Source organism: Zingiber officinale, chromosome 9B (assembly GCF_018446385.1).
Source record: "Zingiber officinale cultivar Zhangliang chromosome 9B, Zo_v1.1, whole genome shotgun sequence".
Classification (NCBI taxonomy): domain Eukaryota; kingdom Viridiplantae; phylum Streptophyta; class Magnoliopsida; order Zingiberales; family Zingiberaceae; genus Zingiber; species Zingiber officinale.
In genome coordinates, this window is record NC_056003.1 from 107,758,523 (window position 1) to 107,782,068 (window position 23,546).

General features: G+C 33.7%; 2 protein-coding genes across 8 annotated transcripts in view; one reads left to right on the forward strand and one right to left on the reverse strand.

Moving 5' to 3' along the window:
- The first annotated feature begins 1,333 nt into the window (after positions 1-1,333).
- LOC122024905 (eEF1A lysine and N-terminal methyltransferase-like) lies at positions 1,334-9,888 on the forward strand. Of its 2 annotated transcripts, none has more exons than XM_042583641.1 (3): positions 1,334-2,731; positions 2,871-2,947; positions 9,442-9,888. In XM_042583641.1, exons 1-3 carry the CDS (start codon positions 1,371-1,373, stop codon positions 9,477-9,479), a joined length of 1,476 nt encoding a protein of 491 aa, XP_042439575.1. In that variant the 5' UTR covers positions 1,334-1,370; the 3' UTR covers positions 9,480-9,888. The 2 variants fall into 2 exon arrangements, with proteins under 2 accessions (XP_042439575.1, XP_042439576.1); XM_042583642.1 differs by having other exon boundaries at positions 9,632-9,867.
- Positions 9,889-9,956: 68 nt separating this feature from the next.
- LOC122024903 (protein ROS1A-like) overlaps positions 9,957-23,546 on the reverse strand; it is a 65,902-nt gene continuing 52,312 nt past the window's right edge. For 3 of the 6 annotated variants that reach the window (XM_042583638.1, XM_042583635.1, XM_042583640.1), the window contains 14 exons: positions 22,047-22,126; positions 21,652-21,736; positions 21,479-21,570; positions 21,338-21,406; positions 21,201-21,237; positions 21,059-21,141; positions 20,313-20,720; positions 20,166-20,202; positions 20,032-20,089; positions 19,824-19,963; positions 19,612-19,677; positions 19,363-19,477; positions 19,229-19,267; positions 9,957-10,295 (listed from right to left, as the gene is read on the reverse strand). In XM_042583638.1, coding sequence (XP_042439572.1) covers positions 10,129-10,295; positions 19,229-19,267; positions 19,363-19,477; positions 19,612-19,677; positions 19,824-19,963; positions 20,032-20,089; positions 20,166-20,202; positions 20,313-20,720; positions 21,059-21,141; positions 21,201-21,237; positions 21,338-21,406; positions 21,479-21,570; positions 21,652-21,736; positions 22,047-22,126 — 1,476 coding nt within the window. In that variant the 3' untranslated portion in view covers positions 9,957-10,128. Of the gene's footprint in view, positions 10,296-15,513; positions 15,723-17,986; positions 19,268-19,362; positions 19,478-19,611; positions 19,678-19,823; positions 19,964-20,031; positions 20,090-20,165; positions 20,203-20,312; positions 20,721-21,058; positions 21,142-21,200; positions 21,238-21,337; positions 21,407-21,478; positions 21,571-21,651; positions 21,737-22,046; positions 22,127-23,546 lie in introns of those variants that run through there. The other 3 variants (XM_042583636.1, XM_042583639.1, XM_042583637.1) reach the window with 3 other exon arrangements.

Consider the following 23,546-nt stretch of genomic DNA (forward strand, 5'->3'; position numbering starts at 1 on the left):
GCAATGAGACTTAGCGCTACCTTAAGTAGAATTCACCTATAACCGATCGAGAAATAGGACCATATGTTTGAGTCTTTTCGAGATTGTCTATGGACGGAATCCATTGAGGGTTCTGGAATTACCCCCTATTCCACGTGTAGGATGATTTAACCCTAAAATAGATGAGATGACAAAACATCTTCGGAACATTAATGGGCAGGTGAAACTGGCAATTTTGTATAGCAATACCAAGTACAAAACTCGGGTTGATAATCATCATCATCACATACTTTTTGAGATCAGAGATTTTATTGGGGCTATTTTAACTTATGATCGTTTCTCTGTTAGCGAGTATAATAAATTGAATGATCGAAAGATTGGACTATGTGAGATACTATAAAAGTTCAATGACAATGTCTATAGGTTGCGGGTTCGTCTGATGTCTTCAATGCGAAGCATTTGATTCCTTATTCGATGGATGCTGATGAGGCTACTATGAACTTGAGGGCGAGTTCTTTTCAACCCGAAGAGATTGATGCAGGATCAATCCCACATAACTCCTTGACCTTCAAACGGTCATAACTTTTGACTTGAGACTCGGAATTAGGCTCTGCCTGTAACCACGCATACAAGATTTGAAAATCTATATTTGTTATCAGGGTATCTATAACCACCAATTTTCGGGCTCAAATTTGACCATTTAGGCCTCATCTAGCCTTAAAAGATCTTATTACTATTTTTAATAATTTTTATTTTTATGATATTTAGGGTATTTCTAATAATTATTGGTTATAATTACTCTAAATCAGTGTTCTATTTTATTAATTTTAATTTCAATTAAGAGATCTTTTTTTATAGAAAGATCTCTTTTTTTTTACAAGATTAAAATTATAATCCATATATTAAGATTTCTTTCTTTTTTTTATCTATCTTATCTAGTTGTATAAAGATTAATCCCTCAATAAATAATATTTTTTTAAAACAAAACTAATTTTTCATATAAGATGGAGATATACATTTCTTAAACAACTAGGATTCCATTTTATGTAAATAAATATATGTGATGTTCGAATTACTCATAAAATTGATCTAATTTTAATGGTGCATCCGGGTTGGTAAATCATGAATGACTATTAATTTTTGGAATAGTAACTAGCACATAAGGGAGGTATTTATCTCGGCTTGGTCGAGATTCAAATTCTAGATCTTATTGTGAAAATATCTCAGGTGTTAATCACTACATCTAAAGAGATAATTTATCAATTTATTTTAAAATTAATATGAAAAAGATAAATTATGAATGATTATTATCTTACAAAACTTCCATGAGTCACTCGTCTTGGTGAATGAAATACCTGACACTTGGGAAAAGAAAGTAAAAGAAAGAAAGGATGGAGGCTGGTGAGTTCGAACGGCTCTCGCCCTCCCGCTTTATCTCCTTCGCCTTCCCCAACCCCCAACCCGGCGATCCCTACGCCGATCCCCTCCGAGTCGCCGTCCTCGACTCACCCCTTCCTGGACCTGCGCCGCCGCCTCGCACAGCCGCGATGCTCGTCCCCCCCGGCCGCGAGGACGACTGGCTCTTCTGCACTGCCGCCGGACAAATTCAGCTCCTCATCTCTTCTTCAGGAGATCCATCCATCTGCCGTCTCATACTGATCGGTGGTCAACCCTCGTCGACTCTTCCCAAGTGCTACTCCCGTAACGAGTGGGATCCCGATTCGGATCGTCACCACCGGTTCCAGCAACTCCTCACTCCTCTTCTCCTCGCCCTATCCCCAAAGTCCTCTTTTAGCGACGGCCTCCCTGATATTCCGTTTCTCTCCTTCGAAGACGATGTTATTCATATAACTCCGGTGGAGATGTTGGTCGGTCCCTCCGTAGGAGAGATGCTGGTAGAGGACGTGGTGCTCGATCGGTCCCAGTCGCCCAAGCTGAGAAGGAGGTTGCGCTTCAAAAGGATGCCGAATCTGGTACAGTCCCAAGTGCATCTTCTTCCCGATTCCTCTTCTTCTTCCAGATTTGGGTCATTTATGCCGGAGAAAGGATCGTTGGTACAACCGTATCTCAGGCCTATGGTTGCTAGTCTCTCTCTGATTTCTCCGGCGGTCGATCTACAGGTCCAGTCTGGTTTGATGCCACGGGTTCTATGTGTCGGGGTGGGTGGCGGAGCTCTACTTATGTCTCTGAGATTAAAATTTGGTTTCGATGTCTTGGGAATCGAGGCCGATGAGCTAGTTCTTGATGTCGCTAAGCGGCATTTTGGGTTGACTGAAGACGATTTCCTTAAAGTTGGTCTTGGTGATGGGCTTGCATGTATCAAATATTTAAGCATTTTGCAGACTGGAAAGATTGAAGACGTGAAAAATGGTGAAATTAGTCTGGAACTGGTGAAATTGCTGAGAAGATATTCTTCTGGATTTGATGTCGTAATGGTGGATTTGGATTCAGAAGATGCCAGCAATTGTGTCTTTGCTCCTCCTTTGGAGTTTGTTGAGAAAGGTGTTCTTATGGCTTTGCGAACCATAATTAAGGAGCATGGAGTTGTGACAGTAAACGTTGTTCCGTCCTGCATGTCCTTTTACAAGCAAATGATTGATGATTTTGGTAGTTTTTTTTCTGAAGTGTATGAAATAGATGTTGGCAACGGAGAGAACTATGTCCTTGTTGCGACAGCCTCACCTGTTGATATTCTTGAAAGAAATTCAGAGGATCCTTTTTTCAAAGAGTTGAAGGAAGTAGTTGGACAAAAGTATGTAGATGCTTTAAGAAGAATATGTTGAGAAAGTTTCTACTTCTAAATTCTAAGGATTCTGAAATCTGCATCTTCAACTCTGAGCAACTTTTTCTGCTTTCTGGCCATGAAAAAGCACTTGTTTTTATTATGCAAGGAAGTGGAGTTCAGAAAGAGTTTACAGATGCTTCTTGAGGATGTTTCCAACTATCTCTAGAGCTTGGCTAACACGTGGTATCTCTTGACACCTTCTTTGTTCATAGCTTTACCTTATTTTACCATGTCTTTTCTTTCTGTCTAATTTTATGTTTAATTAATTTATAAAATGGTATATTATAGATTTGGATGATATAACAGGCACTATACATATGTTCTAGAAATGCAAAAAAAGTCATAGTTTTCGTAATATCACAATACAAACTTTTTTCATGGTTGTCAAAATAAGGTGATATTGTACAGATAGCTCCGGTTGGATCAACATTGACAAAAGTTGATTTGATGTTTCCTAAGAAATCAATTATCTTATGAAGATTGGAGAGTGAAATTTATTATATTTCAAAGCTTGATCGATCCATGAAGTCCACTTAAGCTTATCCATTTGATGAGTAAAGCTGCACACTTCATACACATGATCAAATATAAATGTCTAAGTTAAATCACATTGCTAAACCATCAAAAAACACTGTGCTTAGGCTTAACCACAAAGAGTCATATTGAACAAATGTCCCAACACTTCCCTTGATTTACACCATCAAAATTGAGGAGGAAGGACACCCATCACAATTCTGCAGACTCAATTTGTAGGCAAATCACATTTACTTAAATTGCGCATAGAGTATACATGACTAGAACCACAGTTAAGTGAAAGAGCTTGTGACCTAATCCATGTGACAGAGAAGGGCTTGTTTGGGTGACTTAAGCTCATCATGAGAGAGGGATAAGTAGGCTCAGTACCATGTTAATGGGGAAATTACCTAGGTCATTCCCTCTACCTATATGTAGATTTCTACTAATATTATTAGTTGTACATGTACAATCCTCAGGTTGATATATTTACAATTATTTGGTCCTCTGCAGTTATAAAAGAACCAAACTGAACCATGGCCATCCATTGTCATTGAAGATTGCATTTCAGATTCATTTTAATTCATAATTGATCTGCTTAACTGTAATGAAAATAAAAATGTTCTCCCAAGCTTGATAAGACTTTTTTTTTCCATGACCGAAGTGATGGAGTCAAACTTCTGGATCAATCTGAAAATTTGCATTTGTTTTATGCACCTCTGGACATTGTACACATCAACTAGCCTCCAAATTATCTGGAATTTTGTTGCTGGGTGGTTCAACTTGTTAGGTGTTAAGTTCCTTTTGTCTTATGAAAAATGATGATAGTTCTTGCACAACCATCAAGTTTATTTGCTTGCCCCAGGAGTAGTGGAGAAAACAAACCTTGGAAAGATTTGTAGTTTGACATCCAAGTTTAGTATGAGATGTTTCTTTTTTGTCACATTAAATATATGACTGCAAGTTTCTAACATATCCCCTTTGATATGATAGTGATTTGTGGTTGAATTGCTTGGTTGGTCTGAATATACATATTAATGTTTCAAAATACTGTCTTTGATCACTTAATTTGATAGCTTGTCCTATTGAGCCAATAGGAACTTATCAAGACTTCACTACAAAAAATACACCAATTAGTGACCAAAATTTCTATCGCTAACGTTTGGCGACCCATTAGCGACGGAAATTTTTGATCGCAAAAAATTCCATCGCGAATCCAGTTAGTGACAAAATTTTGAATTAAAATCCGTCGCTAAATTTAACGACAAAAATTAAAATCCGTCACTAAAGTTAGTGACGAAAATTAATACGTCGTCGTTAACTTAACAACGGTGTATTAATTTCCGTTGCTCACTTAATGATGATGTATTATTTTCCGTCGCTAACTTAGTGACGGAAATAAATTTCCGTCGCCAAATTTAGCGACGGAATTCAAAATGTTGTTGCTAATTAGCGACTGAACTCAATTTTCCATTGCTAATTTTAGCAAAAATTTTGGCATAAATCTCCTTAAAATTAATTCAAATCCTGTAATACATTAATCACAACATTCAATATTCAGCATTTATCACAAAAACAACATTTAAAAACAACATTCAACAAAACAAAACATCTAACATCTACAAAATTCAACAAAAAGCAATATTCAAATACACTTTTCCATAAAAAAACCAACCAACAATCAACCCTTATCCCACTAGGTGGGGTTGGCTATATGGATCCTTTTACGCCATTGAGCTCTATCTCATACTATATCATTATCTATACTTAAATAAATTTTATCTTATTTTATTATTACTAACCAAGTCTTTTTTGGTATTTGTCTTCTGTCATAGTTTAATATCGCCTAACTGGAGCATTTATTAGTCGTCTAAGTACATGCTCGTACCATCTTAAATGTGCCTCTTGGAGTTTTCTCTCAATAGATGCAACTCCGACTTTCTCCATAATGCTCTTATTTCTTATTTTATTCATCCTCATATGTTCACACATCCATCTTAACATTTCATCTCTACATTTCTCATCTTCTGCTCATGTGCTGAGTCATAGTCCAACATTCAGCTCCATATAATATAGCAGGTCTAACTGCGATTTTGTAAAACTTTTCTTTAAGTTTTAAAGGTAACTTTACGGTCATATAAAACACTCGATGCTCTCCTCCATTTCAACTATCCCATCCTGCAGCAAGTATAATATGATAAGTTTAACAAAAACAAGTACACACATGATTCAAATTCAGTTAAACAAAAATAGTACGATAGGTTTAACACTACATTTTCTATTTTAAAACAATCTCATATATAAATCTAAAGTTAAGCTACATATTAGTTGGATAATATGGATTATACAGGGGCAAAATTACTTATAAAAAAAATACAGAAAAATACACAAACTGATAAACACAAGTTTAACATGTTTTTAAAAAATATACTTTGATGAGAGTTTGAATATATGCTGATCGGGTAATAGAATCTAGGTTTTCAAGTATTGACCTTTTTATATGGTTTCTTAAAAAATGTAATACAATTAAATATGTATATAATATCAAAATTAACAAAACCATTTTGCATTTTTTATGAGTAATAAACAAAAACACTAAGTTGAAGGTCAACACATAACAGAAAAATTATTGTTATTATAAGTTATTTATCAGTAGCATTCGGGTCTTGAGTCTGCACTTATTAATGGAAAGCGAGAGAAGAATTCTTGTATTTGCCGCTCTAATGCCGTCTTAACCCGATTTTCAATCAATTGCTCGTTGACCGTCGATTGCTCTAATACCGTGACTCGATCTCTCAATTCTTGATTTTCTTGTATTAATGCTTCCACTTGAGTAGATGAAGAAATGGGACGACCCCTGAGCCTAGGAGTCATCACACGATCATATACGACTTTTGCTTGGAGGCTCGTAGAGGGACTTCTTTTTTCTTTCACTTACAACCTCATAATATATTCATTTATAGTATTATCTGATAGTGTATGTAATTCCTCTCTCTCTATAGTAGGCTGAGACGCATGTGCAAATCAATCATATAATCCTATGTAAAAAAATATTATTAATATCTAATATACAATTAATAAATCTAGTCATTGTTAAATGTAAGTGGTAATAAAGTTTATATTCTTACGTCTATGATCGAGCATCGACAAAAGTGTCATCCTTTTTATATATTGCGAAATACCTCCCAATAAGTGGGAGGTCTCTGTAAAGTATCAGCCTGCATACACAAATTTTTTTATAAAATAAAATAAGTTCATTAATATTTTAAAAATTCTTATATAACTTTATTGTAAACTCACTAAGCCTATTGCATTCTCTACAATGGATCTTGATCCAGTCGTATCCCTTGTGGATATGGTGCTTCGGCCCGTTAGTATTAATATTGTTTGAAGTAGTCAATGAATTTTGCTGCCATTTTTCTACAGCTCAATTGTTCTTTCATGCATCCCAAATCTTATCTTGTACATGAGATAACCTTGTTCCCTTCCTTCTCCACTTGTATAACGAGTTCTTGTATAGATTTTGACAATAATTGTTTCATGTTGCCTTAAATTTTGCCTTGTGTCCTTCCTCCCAAATATATTTTTTCGGTAACAATATCGAAAAAAATAGTGTAAAAAGATATTATATTATATAGTATCAATAATATTCAAATTACTTATAAAAAATTCTCGATAATAAAAATCTTTAAAATCTTAGTCTATATGCCTCCATGTAAAACCAGAAGCGCACTGATGCTCTTTAATTTTTTTTTGATTATGTAAGTAGATACACTTATGACCATTGGGAGTAAAACTGCATGAAAAAAACTTTCTTTGTTTTGAAATAATAAATAAAATATTAGATGAATTTTAATTACTAATAACATCAATACTTATCAATTCCTAACAATCCTCAACAAAATCTGGCCACCGTGTACTACTATAATATCCAACATAATTATATCTGTAAAATAATATTATACCACATGCACATTCCAAATAATAATCAAGTCAGAATAATAATGTCTTTTATAGTAGAACTAGTGAGATTTATATGTAAAAATAAGCATATCCTAAAATTTAATATCATTGTAATCATTAATATTAACAGTTTTTAAGTCTTCATCGCTAGACTCTATTAGGGTCGAGAGCTTGTGCCTACTGTAAACTCTCTTCTACTCAATCTGTTGCCTCAATTCAACTAGGGTTCTCTCAATTATTGGTGCTTCAGTACTAGTCATTTTCCTTGGACCTACTGATTGATCTGTCAAAAACAGTGATCGCCATGAAGCAGTTGGAAGCATTCTAGTGGAAATGTTCCTGGGACCTACTGATTACACCTTAATAGAGAACGGAGATGCACTTGCTGGATCATTTTAATCGACTTGTTTAGGCTTGAACACAAGTGAATGTGAGTATCTAGAGAGTTGGAATTCCTACTCTTTCACGTGATTTTTTTTTTAAAATATCCCTAGGTAAGGTTGGTAATCCAATGGGAGATCCAAACAAATAAATTAGTTTTATTAAATGAACTCTTGGAAGTAGCAAATGTTAACTTTATACACAATACCAAGAAAGAAAGAATCTTTACTATAATTCTATCTAATTAACAAGTATAAATTAGATTTGATCTTTGATACTTTGTGCTAATTCAAATTGGTAGTTCTTTTGATCTTTGTCTACTCATCTTAGTTAATTCACTGTCCATTTCAGTAGTAGCACAACACTGCAATGCTTTTGAGTTCGAATCAGCTGATATGATGTTGGAAAACCAATTTTTATAACTTTTGATAGAAAGAGTAAGATTCAAACAACACAACCTTTGTATAAACTTGAAAAAGCTTGCATGAACACAACTAACAGTCAATGAAATTACATTCACAACGGAAACAGTAGCTCGTGTCATCTTTAAGAAGCAAAAATATAATTAACTACTTTAAACTCCTAATCCAAGTAAATATGTCTAGCTCGTAGTCGGTCAAGCTCGCAGCCAAGGTTGAGGTTGCGGCTAGGGCTGAGGCCACGATTGAGCTCACAGCCAGGGTTGCGGCCACGGCTGAGCTCACGGCCGTCCAATGCCCGGCTAGTGTTATGCGCGCACACTACAAGCCGGCTAGGGCACGAGGCTAAGGTCGTGCTCGGCCTCGCGACCTTACTATAAGGCCGCGGCCAAGGCGAGACTTTGTTGCGAGGCTGCCGCCAAGCCGTCGCTAAGAGAGGAGAGGGAAGGGGAGAGGATCGAGCGTACCAACGGGATGCATGCCAGTGCTGGAGATCGGAGAGGAGCGTACCGGAGATCAGGGAGGAGGTCAATTGGGGAGGATCTAATTGGAGAAGAAGATTTTCGGGTGCTGGGAAGAAAAAATCGAAAATGGTAACCCCAATTAGAAAGTCAATTAACGATGAAAATTTAATTCCCTCTCTAATTAAATAAGTTAAATAAGAATAGAGATGGAATTGGTTCCATCGTTAAATTAGCAACAATAATTTATTTCGGTTGCTAATTAGTGATATAATTTAATTTCCGTCGCTAATTCCGTCACTATTTGAGAGTATTCTTGTAGTGTATGCTTATGCGCATCAGAAGTGTCAGGACAAAGATCCTACCTAGGAACATGGCTGAACTGCCTTGCATGGTACATATTGGACGTGCAGTTTGTTGTTAGTACTTGTTGCTATCCTGAATGTCTTTTTTTTTTTTGTAGCTAATTGACATTTATGAATCTTGAGATTTCTAACATTGATTTCCACCATCTTCCATCATTTTGTATGTCTTTATTCTTTTTTGTTAATTTTTATGTATTTTTTATTTATCTAGACCTTAGGCTGAATCTATTATTGCCTCTGAACGTCTAACTGGTCTACATCAATTTGCTCAATTGCATTCAAGAGTAAATCTGATAGGAATTCTATGAGGTTGGCATTCTTTAGGCCCATTTAGGAAGTAAAAAGGAGTAAAGTAAGAATTACAAAATCATATATGGTCTGATATTTATGTACATTTTTTGTGTCACTTATCTTCCGGACCTTGTGGCAACAAAGAGATGTGGCTCATTTTAGGGTTCGATAAAATCTATCTTAACCTTTGTTTTTCATCTTCCATATTCCATAATTGCTCCATTTATTTTGTTGTATGTATTGGCGCTCATACATCTTACTCAGTTTCTTATTTGTTCTTGAAGTTGCAGTTTGGCTGCTACAACGGCTCATTTGTAAATGATGTGTGCTAACTTGTTCTGGAATTACCATGATTATCATTTGTTGTTCAATAGAGAAATTTAGTTATCGTTCTCTCTCGATGGGTTGATGGAAGCTATTTTTAATTCTCTTTTGTTCAGTATTTTTGACAATATTTGCTGTTATATTGAACAGTTGATAAGGTCATTAGGTAAAGAATACCATCAAGCTCAATCACTTTCTGAGTTAGGAGCCAAGAAGCCACCAGAATGCTACATCGATTCTAAACCGTCAACTGAGCAATGTATGGTAAAATGAATTTCTAGCTCATATCAAACAATACTTGTTCCATTCTGATCCTTATGGTCTGTGATCATAGTCTAATTTGTCTTTTGTAAAAGAAAAAACAGTTTCTCATATGCCTTAGTAAATTATAAACTGAAATTGTGCCATACCTATTGTTTGATTCCACAAACAAAGAAAGAAAACCATAATTATTTGCTATGTACAATGAAACTGCGGATGTTGAGACAATCTGTTGAACTTTTCCTCAGAAGTAAGCCCATCGCGAGCAGGAAACATTGCAAACAGGAAACAAGATAAATGCTTATTATTAGGGGTAGTTGCCGCTACATCCACAAACTTTTAGAAATTGTAGGTCCTAACTGACTTTGAGAGTTAGAGGCAATGATTCAAGTGATTCTCCTGCTAGCTGACTCAATACTCTGGCTTCCCTTTATCGCTTCTGCTCCTGTAGACTTTTTGTTTTTGGGCAATTTATATGCTGGACAGTGCAATCTTGGGCAAAGAGGCTTTGGCGCTCTTGTTGTCCTGTCAAATCCTCTTACACAAACAAATCCTGTAGAACAAATCCAGAAAGAAAACCCTATAAGTAAATTCCTCATTAAATGTTCTGATTCTTAGAACTTAGGAACATTTCTAATGATTATTATGCAATTTCTGAGTAACCATGTATTAAGATGCCAAACCATTGCTATTGTATTATAAAATACTTCCATTTCTGCAAATAGAAATCAAGACCTGTTGCCCTAACTTTGTTTTGATTGCATCTGCATATGCGCTATCGTTAGGGTAGTGCCAAGATTTCTTTGGAGATGTTAAAATGGGTGAGATGATCACATTATAGTCTTTTCCAAGAGCAATAGCAGGACTTCAAGTGCTCTTTACTCTTTAGACTTGCAATTTTGGAATCCATCAGAAACTTGTTTATAAGTCTTCTACACGTGCTCCCACATAAAATAACTGCGACTTGAGTAGATTCTATATTTCTTAAAACAGTACAAACTTGAGGAGGCCACTGAATTCAAGTAATATCCCCAGTGATGGCTTGTTAGAATTCTAGATTTCCATCAACGAGATTGGTGGTCATCCTCTACATCCTGCTACTGGAAGCCTGATTCTTTGGATGTTGAAAAAAAAAAGCAGTTAACACTAGGAGATGCTAAAGTAAATTACGAATTCAATTTCAAAACATTGTCAGAGTTGAATTTCCGTTTCAATGTTTGATATTTCGCTGCAAGTTCATGTTCTCTATTCGTGAGTCCTATCAATATTTTCTGTCATCGTCTTCCTTATCAATCGGCATCCTTCTCCTATGTGTTTATGAGTTATTACTCACAACTTGCACAATACTTTCAATGCTCCCCCGCCGAGAGTTTTCCCTTTGCAGGGTCCATTCCAAACATATATATGGGCAACCACTTATTCAGCTACTGTACTTTGCAGATGCAAGCAATTGTGATCCTCTACTTTCCAACTGTCCTTGCACTAAACAGATATCAGGTATGTTATCTATTTGCAAGTTCATTAGATCTGTAAAAGTGGTAGAACTCGACTTCCAACCCATTCAATCTTCTCCAAGCTTCTTTCACTACGTCAGATCTAGCTACCCTCGTTCACTTACAGATTGTGACCCTCTACTTCCCTAGGATACTTAAGCTAAACGGGGAGAAAACACATTATATGTTTGCAAGTTTATTAGATCCACAGAAATGTACAGCCAGCTTACCTAGCCCAACATGCGTCTGACTTTTGACTTCTCAAACTTGTCTGGCTCGTTTAGCCAATGTAATCTACTTAGTCCATCCAACTCGCTCATCCAATCCATTTGGATGACCTACTTGATTCATCTAGCCTGCCAATTCATTCAACACATTCAGACTGAGTGGATTGTTGTTCTACATGTCTTCTCCGGATTCACCATACTGCTCGACTAATTATATTACTTATCCATTTTGCTAGTTTGACTCTTTAGATTTCACACTTTCTCTAACCAATTGAGGTCGATGCTCATGAGTTTAGTGTGGGAAGGAGCTTGATGATGACGCTTAGGACTTCTAAGTCTAAGGCCCTCAAGGTTGGCTAGCGTTTGAGTTTCCAATGGATATTATTTTGCAATAAGTCATAGTGGATATATTTTGGTAACGATGAAGAATTTTTGTTATTATTATTCTATATTTGGGCGAATTCAAAATGGTGGATCAAAGGGATCTCTAATCCTATTCGATTTTCGTCCTTTCTAAATCTTTCCAAGTAACCAATAGCATGGATGATTTTTTTAGCCCCTTAAAAAATCATCCTCTAAAATTTATCTTCACAATTTTCCATCTAAGTAAGCACGCACTTTATAAAGACTATCCTTTATATATATAACTCCATGAACATGAATCTCCATTCATAGTTGCATTGTCTTATATTTAAAGAAAAAGTTAATTCCTTGAAAAGTTAATATAGGCATGCCAAAATTAGTCCCTTAGTTTTATTGGTCGATATAACTAATTGAAGTAGAAGATTGATTGGTATGATACGGACTCTATTGATCTTTGGAGCCACTAAGAAATTTTGATAGCCTATAAGTATTTCGACAACCACTAGTGAAACATGAATTGAAATAAGACTCTAACTAAAAAAAACGTATATACCTAAACACTTTTCCCATAGATTTTATTACAAATTAATAAATTTGAAATAATAAGATTGTGTAACAGAAGTAGATGTTGTGATATTAAAAAAAAAACCTAGATTTGACCTTGTTTGGTTCATTAACAAATTTAGGTAAAAATTCAAAGAAAATATATTTGTTTCTACTTTAATATAGGAAATCTATATACAGCTATAGAATTTGAATACAATCATGGGCTAACAAAACTTCAAGAATGAGGATTACTTTAAAAAACGTAAAAAGGAAAAAATTCAAAAGGGTGTCTTTTTCTTTATTTAATCATGAGGCATCCATATTTCATTTATTATCAATAGGATGAATATATTTTATTTTTCAAAATTATCTTTACTTTTAGCACATGATTCATAATTACTACAATATGGATACTTCAACTCTGACTAATATTGGATACTATGTTATAGCAACAATTTGACTCAATTCAATACTAATAACATTGTGTTGTAGCACTTGTAGCTCATAAGTCTTGTAATATGAATATTTTATCTCTGGTCAATATTGATCATTACAAGTGAACATCATGTTATAGTAGTTACAAATCACAGTTTATTTCTGATTAATACTAATTAATATTATATTGTAGCAATTGCAATTTCGTAGCTATTATAATTGTGTAACAACTATGAGATCGTAATTATTATAGTTGTGTAACAGTTCATATTACAAGTGAAAATCATGTTATAGAAGCTACAAGTCACAACTATTATAATATAAACAGTTTATTCTGATTGATACTAGTTAATATTATATTGTAACAACTACAATTTCATAACTGTTACAATTATATAACAGCTATGAGATCGTAACTGTTATAGTTGTGTAACATTTCATTACAAGTGAACATCATGTTATAGTGTTATAAATCACAGCTACTATAATATAAATAGTTTATTTATGATTAATACTAGTTAATATTATATTGTAGTAATTATAATTTTGTAGCTGTTATAATTGTGTAAAAGTTACAAGATCGTAATTATTATAGTTGTGTAATAGTTATGATCTTGTAGCTGTTACTATAATATTAAAAAAATTAAGGATAATTTTGAAAAATAAAATATGAAGCGGTGGGATAGAACTTGTTTGATAATAAATAAAGGAAACACTCCATGATTCTAATTAAAAAAACTCCTCTTTTGATTTGTACTCAAATGTAAATTTATCTATACATGCACCTATTCTAAAAATAACACCTAAAGTCTGTATTTCAAATAAATCTATATAGTTTATAGAACTCAACTCTAAACTTGTCGCGTAATGATTTGGTCCTTCATAAAATGTTCATAGATATATTTTAAAGTTAAAAGATTACTATTAAGCTAGTAGATTTTATTTTAGTAGAACTTTTTTTCTACTTTATGTTAAAAAATTCTCACTAGGAGTGTTCGGTATGACATATCGAACTCTAAACCCATATATCATATACTGCATCAAAAAATTCAGTATAAAAAATTCATACTGACACCATATTAAAATTTCGATATATTAAATTTTTGATATTGTATAAATTTATGTCGTTTATATTAAAATTTTAATATCGGTATAGTATATACGATATACTGATACTAAATATCATATCAATATCAAAAATATCATACTAAATTTTTTAAAATATTAATAATATCGATATAATTCAATATATTTTGATATGATATGTATAATATATTAAATTTTTAATATTTTTCCTACTCCTAATTCTTGCTATGAAGGTCTCCTTACTGATTTGGCCATGATTGAGGTTTACAAGTTATAACGGGTGAATACTCAATACTAATTAGAAAAATTAAAAGAATAAATTGAATAATATAAAAATAATGAAATAAGATTGCAACACATTTATTTCATAATTAACAAATTAAGGTATATGCTACCTTTATAATTATTTATGATTTCAAAACTCTTCGTTCTAAAGAACTAATTTTTGTTTTTTACTACTTATCATCTATTTTCTACTAGTTGGCATAAGAAGCTCATGCTATTACTAGAAATAAAATTAATTATTATAAAGTATCTAGTGATAAGTTAACTTATTCTTAGGTTCATAATAGAGTTTTTTTATGTATAATTAATTTAAACATGTTATGACAACTGCATGCTTAATTAATTAATTAATTAAAACATTAATTTAATTTTAAGTTACACTATATACTACTTTGGTGAATGAGAACTTCACGTAACTATAAAATTATTATCACAGTCTCCAGAGATCATAAGTTTTAATTGTGGAAATAGTATCTTACAAAAGAAGGGTCTTCTTTGATAAAAAGATGATGTATAATAAATTTTTCCTCGAAATTTTATTTCCACAGGAGCTTTATCTACCCGACTACTTTTTACTGTATGACCTTTTAGTGGAAGATTTTCAAATCTACGTCTTTGCATATTGCCTTTATCATAAATTAGATGTCGTCAATTTTGGTTCCAATTATCTCGACGTAGATGCGATCCTCACTACATCATTCATTAAAATGATTTTTCCTTGCGGGAAAGGATGACTTAAAAGAAATAAAATAAAATAAGATAATTTCTCAAAAAATAGAAGACATTTACAATTATTCTAAAACAGATGATACCTCGACAGAAGACGACGATGAAAACATCATACTCCATGCATGTTAAATTAAAGGCAAAAATGACCTCCTATGTTGCAATGCTAAACACAACATGAGATTTCTCATATACTCAGGGTTTAAAATTTAAAAAACTGGAAAAAAAAATTCACCTCCCGTGTTTCAACCATTGAGGCTGTTGAACCATTATGTCTACTGCCACTTAGCTTCCAAATTTTCCAATGACCGATAAAAATTTTTCGTGAGACTGAATCGATTTCCTTTGGAATTAATTGTATACCCAAATAACTAGATTAACAAAAAAGGACAAAAATAAAGATGACGTCCCAAATTAATGGAATAGTCCAGAAACTTCTATAATACCTTATTATAGCAGCTAATTTCTATAATACATATTATAACAAACAAATTCAACTTAGTCAACATAGTATTTATATAACACTTTTATATAATTTTTTAATTAAATTAATCAAAATTGTTTTAAAAAAATTAAAATCACTATAAAATTATAACAAACAGATTCAACCATTTATTAAAATGAATTTTACTGCATAGCAACGACACTCCAATAATTCTCAAATATTTATGATGCATTACAAGCAAGTTCCTTCCGGAGATGACAAATCTAAGACAGTTGTTGGGTGATGAGATATTTATGCTTCCGGATTCAGTGGTCGATGAAAAATTTTCATAAATCCAAGTTGATCATCTCCGGGATTAACGAAGAGCTAGATACCTGAGTTTGTAAAAAAAATAAAATAAAATAAATAAAATGATTCTTACTCTCTGTCTTGAAAAGAAATAAAATAAAGTAAGATTTTATTTCTCTGACAGTAAAGATGAAGCTGTCATCTTGACGATCAAGATTTTATTTCTCAACGAATACAAGAGGAATAATTCTTTCAAAACAGATGAGATATCCAACATTAAAAATATAATATTTTATTTGTTAGTGTAGGAAATATTCGACGATTAAATCGATATTTTGATTATGTCAAAGGGTTTAAGTTAAGATTATTTGTTATCTAACATGTGCGAATGAGCTTGCAAAAAAGTCCTAACTGCGGTTAGGTAGGAGGAAAACCCTAAGGGGTGGTAACCTGAGGTCCTCGGGGGTGGGGGTAACCCTAGATGGTGGAAAACCCTAGGGAGTGGAAACCTTAAGTCCTAGGGGGTGGTAATCCTAAGTGGAGGAAAAACCCTAAGGGGCGGCATTATCCTAAGGGGTGGTAACCCTAGGTGGTGAAAATCCTAGGGGGGTAACTTTAGGTCCTAGGGGGAGATAACCCTAGGTGACGAAAAATCCTAGGGGGTGGTAATCCTAAGCAGAAAGTCCAGTCGGTCTGGAGGACCGGACTGACATCATGTATGCTCTCCTGAGTGGAGTAGGTGAGGACGCGTTCCTCGGAAAAGGGAACAGTAGGCGTCAGTTCGACTTAGGGTTTCCGGTCGAAAATTCGAAGTCAGAACCGGACAGTCCGTGACTGTCAAAACTTTCATATTATTATGCTTATTATGTGTGCTAACTTTGTTTTGTTGGATATGTGGTTGTGTTGTGGACTAACATATTTTGCAGGGACAAAGGAGCAAGATTAGCCTCAGATGAATAGTACCCGAGGTGCCCTCGTGGAGCTTGAGGTGCCTCGGGTGCAAAGGTGGGCTGGCTGCGCAGTGGGCCTGGAGGTGCCCTTAGAGACAGCTGAGGCGCCCTGGACACTTGGTTGGAGGCACCCTCAGTAGTTGATTGAGGCGCCTCCAGGCGAATAACGAGCAGGCAGCGAAGACTCATCGTAGCGCTCAAATCAGGATAAAACTTCACCTTTGAAGCACCTCCATGAGGACTTGGAGGCGCCCTCAACAATTTATTTAAGGCTTTTTCGACCAGCAACTAGTGACAACAATTCTCAAGTGATCCTTCTGCAACGTGCTGTTCACGAGACAACCCGACTAAGCTACGACAAGTCCTCGACGACCCGGAGCTTTAATTCTTGTAATTCTGTTGTCGGTATAGCTTTCTTATTTCTGTTTTGTAATATATATTTATACTTTGCGATCTGATAGTGAATTGCTCAAAGTAAACGTTTAACGAGCGTGGGCCTTGGAGTAGGAGTCGCCCAAGGCTTCGAACCAAGTAAAAAACACTTGGGTCCTTTTTGTGTGATTGTTTTCTATTTTATTCCGCTGCTTTACTCATATGTTTTCGAATACAAAAAATGAAAGCTACGAGCACTATTCACCTCCCCCCCCTCCCCACACCCCACCTCTAGCGCATCTCGATCCAACACTATTATAATAAAAGATGATTATGTTCATCTCATGCGTCCCTCACAATTCGTCTTCATATTATATGAAGAGAAATAAATTATGAGATCAACTTATCGATTACTTAACTAAAGGGTGAGAGAAATTTTTTTTCCTAAGACATGCACTTATTAAAAATTAATTTCTTGTTTCATTATATGTCTATCATCAACGAATATCATGCTCCATGCATGTTATATTAAAGGGCAAAAATAAAGATGATAGCTTAAATTAATAAAATCATCAAGGGGATTTATCTGATCGCAAAAAAATTTTATGGACAGTCACTTTCAAAATTAGACGATTCAAAAAATTAAATACTTAGATAGTAAAATAAATAAACAAAATGATTCTTATTCACTGGCCGACGAGGAATAAAATAAAATAAAGTTTTATTTCTAATACAAGAGGGATAATTATTCCAAAACTATGTCCAAAGAAGACAATAAAAACACCATGCTAAATCATGCTAAAGTCATCAAGGGGCACTCTTTTTAAAAAACAAATCAATGCTATTTTTTATATAAAAAAAGTCAATGACACCTTAGTATCTTTGTTCTAATGCTATTTTAACAATTAAGAATAATTACTATGTTAAAATAAACTAATTCATCTCCATGAAAAAACTTATACATATAACACTTTTATATTTTAAAAAATCTTTACTATCTTAATTAAAATTACGTAAACCTATCAAAATCGATTAAAAAAATATTAAAATCACTATAAACTTATTACAGGTGGATTGGGAGGAGGGAGTTAGTTATACATGTAAGGATTTACACCCCGTCAACCCTAATGTTTGATCTTTTGATCTCTCGATCTCAAATGACAAATCTTCATCCACTTACCTCCTCAACTATGCCCGTGGGAGCATATCAAATAATTACATAGCCACTATGTGTAGTAGTCACCAATTCGCTATTACAATAATGTAATAGCCAATAATGATTATTACAATAATTTTACAATGCTTTTAATATTATTGAAGCGATTTTGATGGAGTTTAAATTTTTTTTAGTAACTTGATAAAGTATTTTTTTATTTAAAGTGTTTTATGTATATTTTTGATCAACTTGAACTAAAAATAATAATTTATAACACACTGTAACAACTAAGATGTACTTATTACACATTATAGCCTTTACTCCTAGTTGTTACAAGAACATTGAAATAAAAATAGTTTTTATAAAGAAATATGCTAAAGTGTTGAACTAAAAAAATAATTTACTCTAATACATTATAACAACTACGTTACAATTGTTACATGTTACACTAGCTACTCTAGCTGCTATAATAACATTGGAATAATTTTTTTTATAAAGAAATATGCTGTGCTCTTTTGATATTTTCTAAAAAAGAAATACCCTTTTAATAATTCTGATAATCAGCCCTTTTAATTTTTTACATTAAAATCCAAATGTTATTATTATTCCATATTCATTAGAATTGACACCTTAACTGTTCCATAAAGATCAATACTCAAAAGGTTACTATTATTTCTCACTAATTGGAAAAAAAAATACTTCAATTTAAAATATACAATTTATTTGAGAGAGAATAATGTAAATTAAGTATTTACTTTTACAAAAAAATAAAGATTTTATAAATGTTCATTATGATATATATCCTTTTATTCAGGAGAATAAATCAATTTGATAGGTTGTAATTGAGCAATTGTGAAGATAGAATAACAAATTTATTCAGTCATTTTAGGAATAAAATTATTTCATTTCTCTAGAATATTTTCTTTTCTTTTACATTTGGTTTCAGTTGATGTTTTAAAAGTGGTCTTAATCTCCAATATTATTATTATTATTATTACCCTTCTTTAATACTTGATGCATACTCTACTAAGAGATTCTTACTTTTCTTGATGAATAGAAATTATGGTGTAAAGAATTAATTTATAGCTACGGAAATTAGGAATTGCCTTCTTACCTCGCCAAAAGCACAGCTGTATTTCTTGAGTTGTTAAACCTATCAATTGCAAACAAAATTTGTTGTCAGTTGTTTCCTTTGGAGCAAAATGTTTTCCATATTGTATGCAATTTAGAGTATTAGTACGCTTCTACCCTTAAATATTGTTGTTACTGAGGTACCAAAATAAACTGTCCTCCTTGGAAGGCTCCATAACCATTCTCTAGGAACATCAATTGGATGACAACTACTATCATGATCTGCAAATACCTGTATTGGACAATTGTTCTTAATTAGGGTACAGACAAATAAAGGTAGGCTGGCAAAAGGTATAATTCTACATGTCTACTATATTGACTAAACAGCCAAAGTACATTGATTCTACAAAACAATGCTTTACTCACCTCGTTGACCTGAAAATAGGTGCCATTGAGTGGGAAACTTCCTCGCATTGCTGTTCTACATGGGATCTGTTCATGATAATGTTTTTTCAAGTTCCACATATTGCTGCACAAGTTCATTATTTTTCTTGTTTTGAATTGGTATTCACTGCTAACTTCAAATGATTCACACTTTGTCAAGAGGAGAACAAGAGAGAAGGACAAGTAGACAATACCAAAATTGTGCCTCGAACAGTTCGTGCTTCTGCTTCTTGTTTACTGTCGCAGGCAAAGCAAGTGATTTTGTTGCACAATTTACCTGATTCCTGGTAGTTGCAGAGTGTCTCTGGTGGTTCAATGGATTGTGGCGTCTCACCTGTTTCATGTTCATGCAGATGTCAGTAATGTTAAATATTAGTAACATCAAAGAGTCGAGCTTCTTGCCTGGAGTCCATATAGCCAGCAGATATGATGAAGGATCATCAGATTCTCTTCGGTCCAACTGTTAACAATTGAAAATATAAATTAAGGGCGGACACATTCATAAAAATAACATTCATGGTTTAAATAGAACTCACTCCTTCCAATAAAGGATGTGAATCTGGAAGCTCGTATCTGCAATAAGAAAACAAGCAGGTGTTGCGCCACTTAAATATTCATTCATAAAAGTATTCCAGTTATGATTAGCCTTTAAATGACACTTGTTATATTGAGAGCTAACATACACATGGTGCTCTGTTCGCAGCCGACTAATATTCTTGAGCTTCGTTGTTGGAATAGAAGCAGCTTCTGGACTTACCACCACTAATGCTTTTGATGCGTCATCTTGCATATAGTCATGCAAGTAGTTGCTGAACTCTTCAAAGTTTAAATTAATAGTAGGGATTTCATCAGGATTTTCACAAAACATATCCTCTATTGCACTTTCTTCTGTTTCTATGTGCTCTGGTGTTGATGGCTCTTCAACAATTGGCTCACAGTTATTGCCATTACTTGTTTCTTTCAGGTCTCGGTTGAACTCAATTTGTGGTACATGCATTGGTTGTAAATTGGATTTACAATTTTCATAGGAAGGAGATCTTGTGGAAATCGTCAAGCTTTTCTCTTCGGGCCCTGGAAGTGCTAGTCTTGCACTGCATCATTCATCACATAAATTAGATAATTACAAATTAAATGCTCGGCAGTTCTTCCAATATTTGGTGCATAAAAGAACATTCAGAAGAAAGTTTTATTGGACGAACTATTAACAAAGTTACTTGACATTATAGTTCCTACTCATAATTTTCACTTCCATTTCATGACATTAAATAACTTGATGTGTATACTTGTTTCGGTCAAAACTGCTTGATGTGAGAACATTGAGATTGATGATAACTTATTTTCTTCTATCAATAAATATTTTAATCGTCAAATTTTTGATGGGACTCAGTTGGAATCCACAGTTCAATATCTTTAACAAGCTAGTACTAACCTGGCGAATGCACTTGCAAAGTGTTTGCATTCACCCCTCATTGGACATGCATTACAGTTCGGTTTGTTTTTTGTGCAGAAAACCTGAATCAAAAGGTTAAACATGCATTTATTATAAAGAAAAATCTCCATATCAATCATACCTTTCCAAAGGTAATCATTTGATAGTGTAGTTCATATCTGCAAAATAAAAATTATAACATGTGAAGCATAGGCACCAGTGTCTTGCATTAGTACGTTTTCAAAGAAACACCAATGTTAGGAGTCCTCTATTGCTTACAAAGTTCGCTGATCAAGCTTACATAGCCGGGGCCAAAGATACTTTTGAATGCTGTCCTGGAACGGATACCTGTAAATATATGAACGAGCAATAAAAAATTTTATACAAAAATTAGTCGCTCCATGCTAATAAAATACTTACATCTCTAGCAAATGTAACTGCAGGGACTCAGGCAGCGGTTGCAAGGGAACCCATCCCAGCCTTACGCATATCCGGCCAACATTAGTATCAACCTTGTTTTTTCATGTCAATAATTAGCCACTCATAGATCAATAAGATTTCTTTGAAGCAGTAAATTAAGAATCACAACTTACAGGAAAGGCTAGATGTTGGAGTGTTAAAAGGCGTACACATTCAACACTTTTAAGTCCCAATCCATGTATGCTTAAGAGATAATCCCTGAATATAAAAATGATACAAGTAAAGGAACTATAACCCGTCAAATGGCTCATGCTTTTTCTTAACTACTGGGAATAGTTTTTTTCCAAAACATAATAATGGAGTTAAATTACAAGAATTGTTAAAAGAAACGGAAGATTGCTATTGGATTCTCATTTTAAGCAATTTCATTTCTGTTTATCCTGCTCTATGGACTCCACATTGTCATTTAAAATTTTACACGTTCAAAATTTATATAAGTGCTCATGTTCCTCTCTTACATAAGTAGTAAGGTGTACAACAACAAATGTAGTTGTAAATTGTATCTTACTTTGCTTTATCTGGTTCAACATCCCTTAACCATTCAAGGTCAATGCTTCCATGATCATTCACTAGTCTATTGAGAAAATCCTGCATAAAAAGAAATTAAACAATAGGTGACAAATATTTTTAAAACGTGCCCAATCAAGATCTATCAAAGAATTAGTATATGGTCTAAATACATCAGAATGCAACTAACAGATCAATGAATACTAACAAATATCCCTATACATTCAGTTTCAGACAACTTTATAATACCTTTATTTAGATTCCACATCAAATTCATTGAGATTAAGGTAAAAAACCCCATAACCATAGTTTGAAACCCTCAGTTCCTACTCTATTGACCTATGAGCTCTTAAAGTAAGTTATCCCTCAAAAAGCTCTCTATTTTTCTCCTTATCAGAGGTGGAGAAACCTTGTACGTACAAAAGATTAATCAGAAAAACCGATAGCTGTGAATAAAAAGGATTAAAGACTTAAAGGTGTAATCCTTAAGTTCTAAGCATTAAAGACTAATAGAATAAAATAAAATTTTTTTGGAGCATTGGAATGATTGAGAATTCTGGTTGTGCTTTCTCTTTTAAGCTCCACTTTCCCCTGTTTATTGGCCTCTAAATCCATGCTTAGATAAGCTTCACCCAAGTGTTTTGTTAATGTCGACTGATATGTAGATCATAGAATAATTATCTATAATTTGAAGCCTCCAATCAACTCATTGGTAAACTAGTCAACTGAAAACAATTTTAGTTTAGGAATCCACCAACTCAAACCTCATCAGTCAAATCCACTAGATAAAATCCTCTTCAAAGGGTCTGATCTTCAAATTTAATTGGGAATCCAGCTGAATGCCCAGTCGACTCAATCCCAACCATCGTGAATGGATTTGTTGTTGGAGTGTATACTGAAAGCCTAAGCTTTGTAAACATTCATTATGAATAAAGAATCACATTTGGTCTAATTATCTACATTTGTTTGTAGTTGTTCATTTAATTTATATTGTAGATAACATAGTATGTGGTGTCACATACAGAAGATGATGTTATCAGTACCTTATAAATTATAAACAGTAGCTCACGACCAGAATGGAAAGGAACAAACCATTAGAAAGTCGTAGTGTAATTAGATATTAGTTTATCTTGACTATATAATTACACTAGTACACTCAGAGTGTATTGAGTAGGACCATTTGAAGTCGTTCCTTTTATACTGACTTTATAAAGGAATAAAGACCTCAGTTATTATAGAAGTGTGTGCTCTTAATCCTAATATAATAACAAGCATATATGTTTGATATTTATTTCTTTAATTTATCAATGGGTGAGATTTAGTTCGATGAATCAATAAACCCGATAAATTGGGAAATGGTATCACTCATAGTGTGTGTTGTTGATTATAGAAGGAAACTGTGTCCTAGTGATACTAGGTTGATAATGTCCTCAAGAGGAGCTCATAAAGATTGTCATGTTAAACCCTGCAGTGGACTTAGTCCGACATGATAATAAGGTTG

Excerpts from the sequence above, each read along its gene's own strand:
- LOC122024905 (XM_042583641.1), top strand. The coding sequence starts at position 1,371 with ATGGAGGCTGGTGAGTTCGAACGGCTCTCGCCCTCCCGCTTTATCTCC. Across the intron at positions 2,732-2,870 it reads AAGGAAGTAGTTGGACAAAA|GAAGTGGAGTTCAGAAAGAG; the intron begins GTATGTAGATGC and ends TTATTATGCAAG. Across the intron at positions 2,948-9,441 it reads TAGAGCTTGGCTAACACGTG|TTGCAGTTTGGCTGCTACAA; the intron begins GTATCTCTTGAC and ends TTGTTCTTGAAG.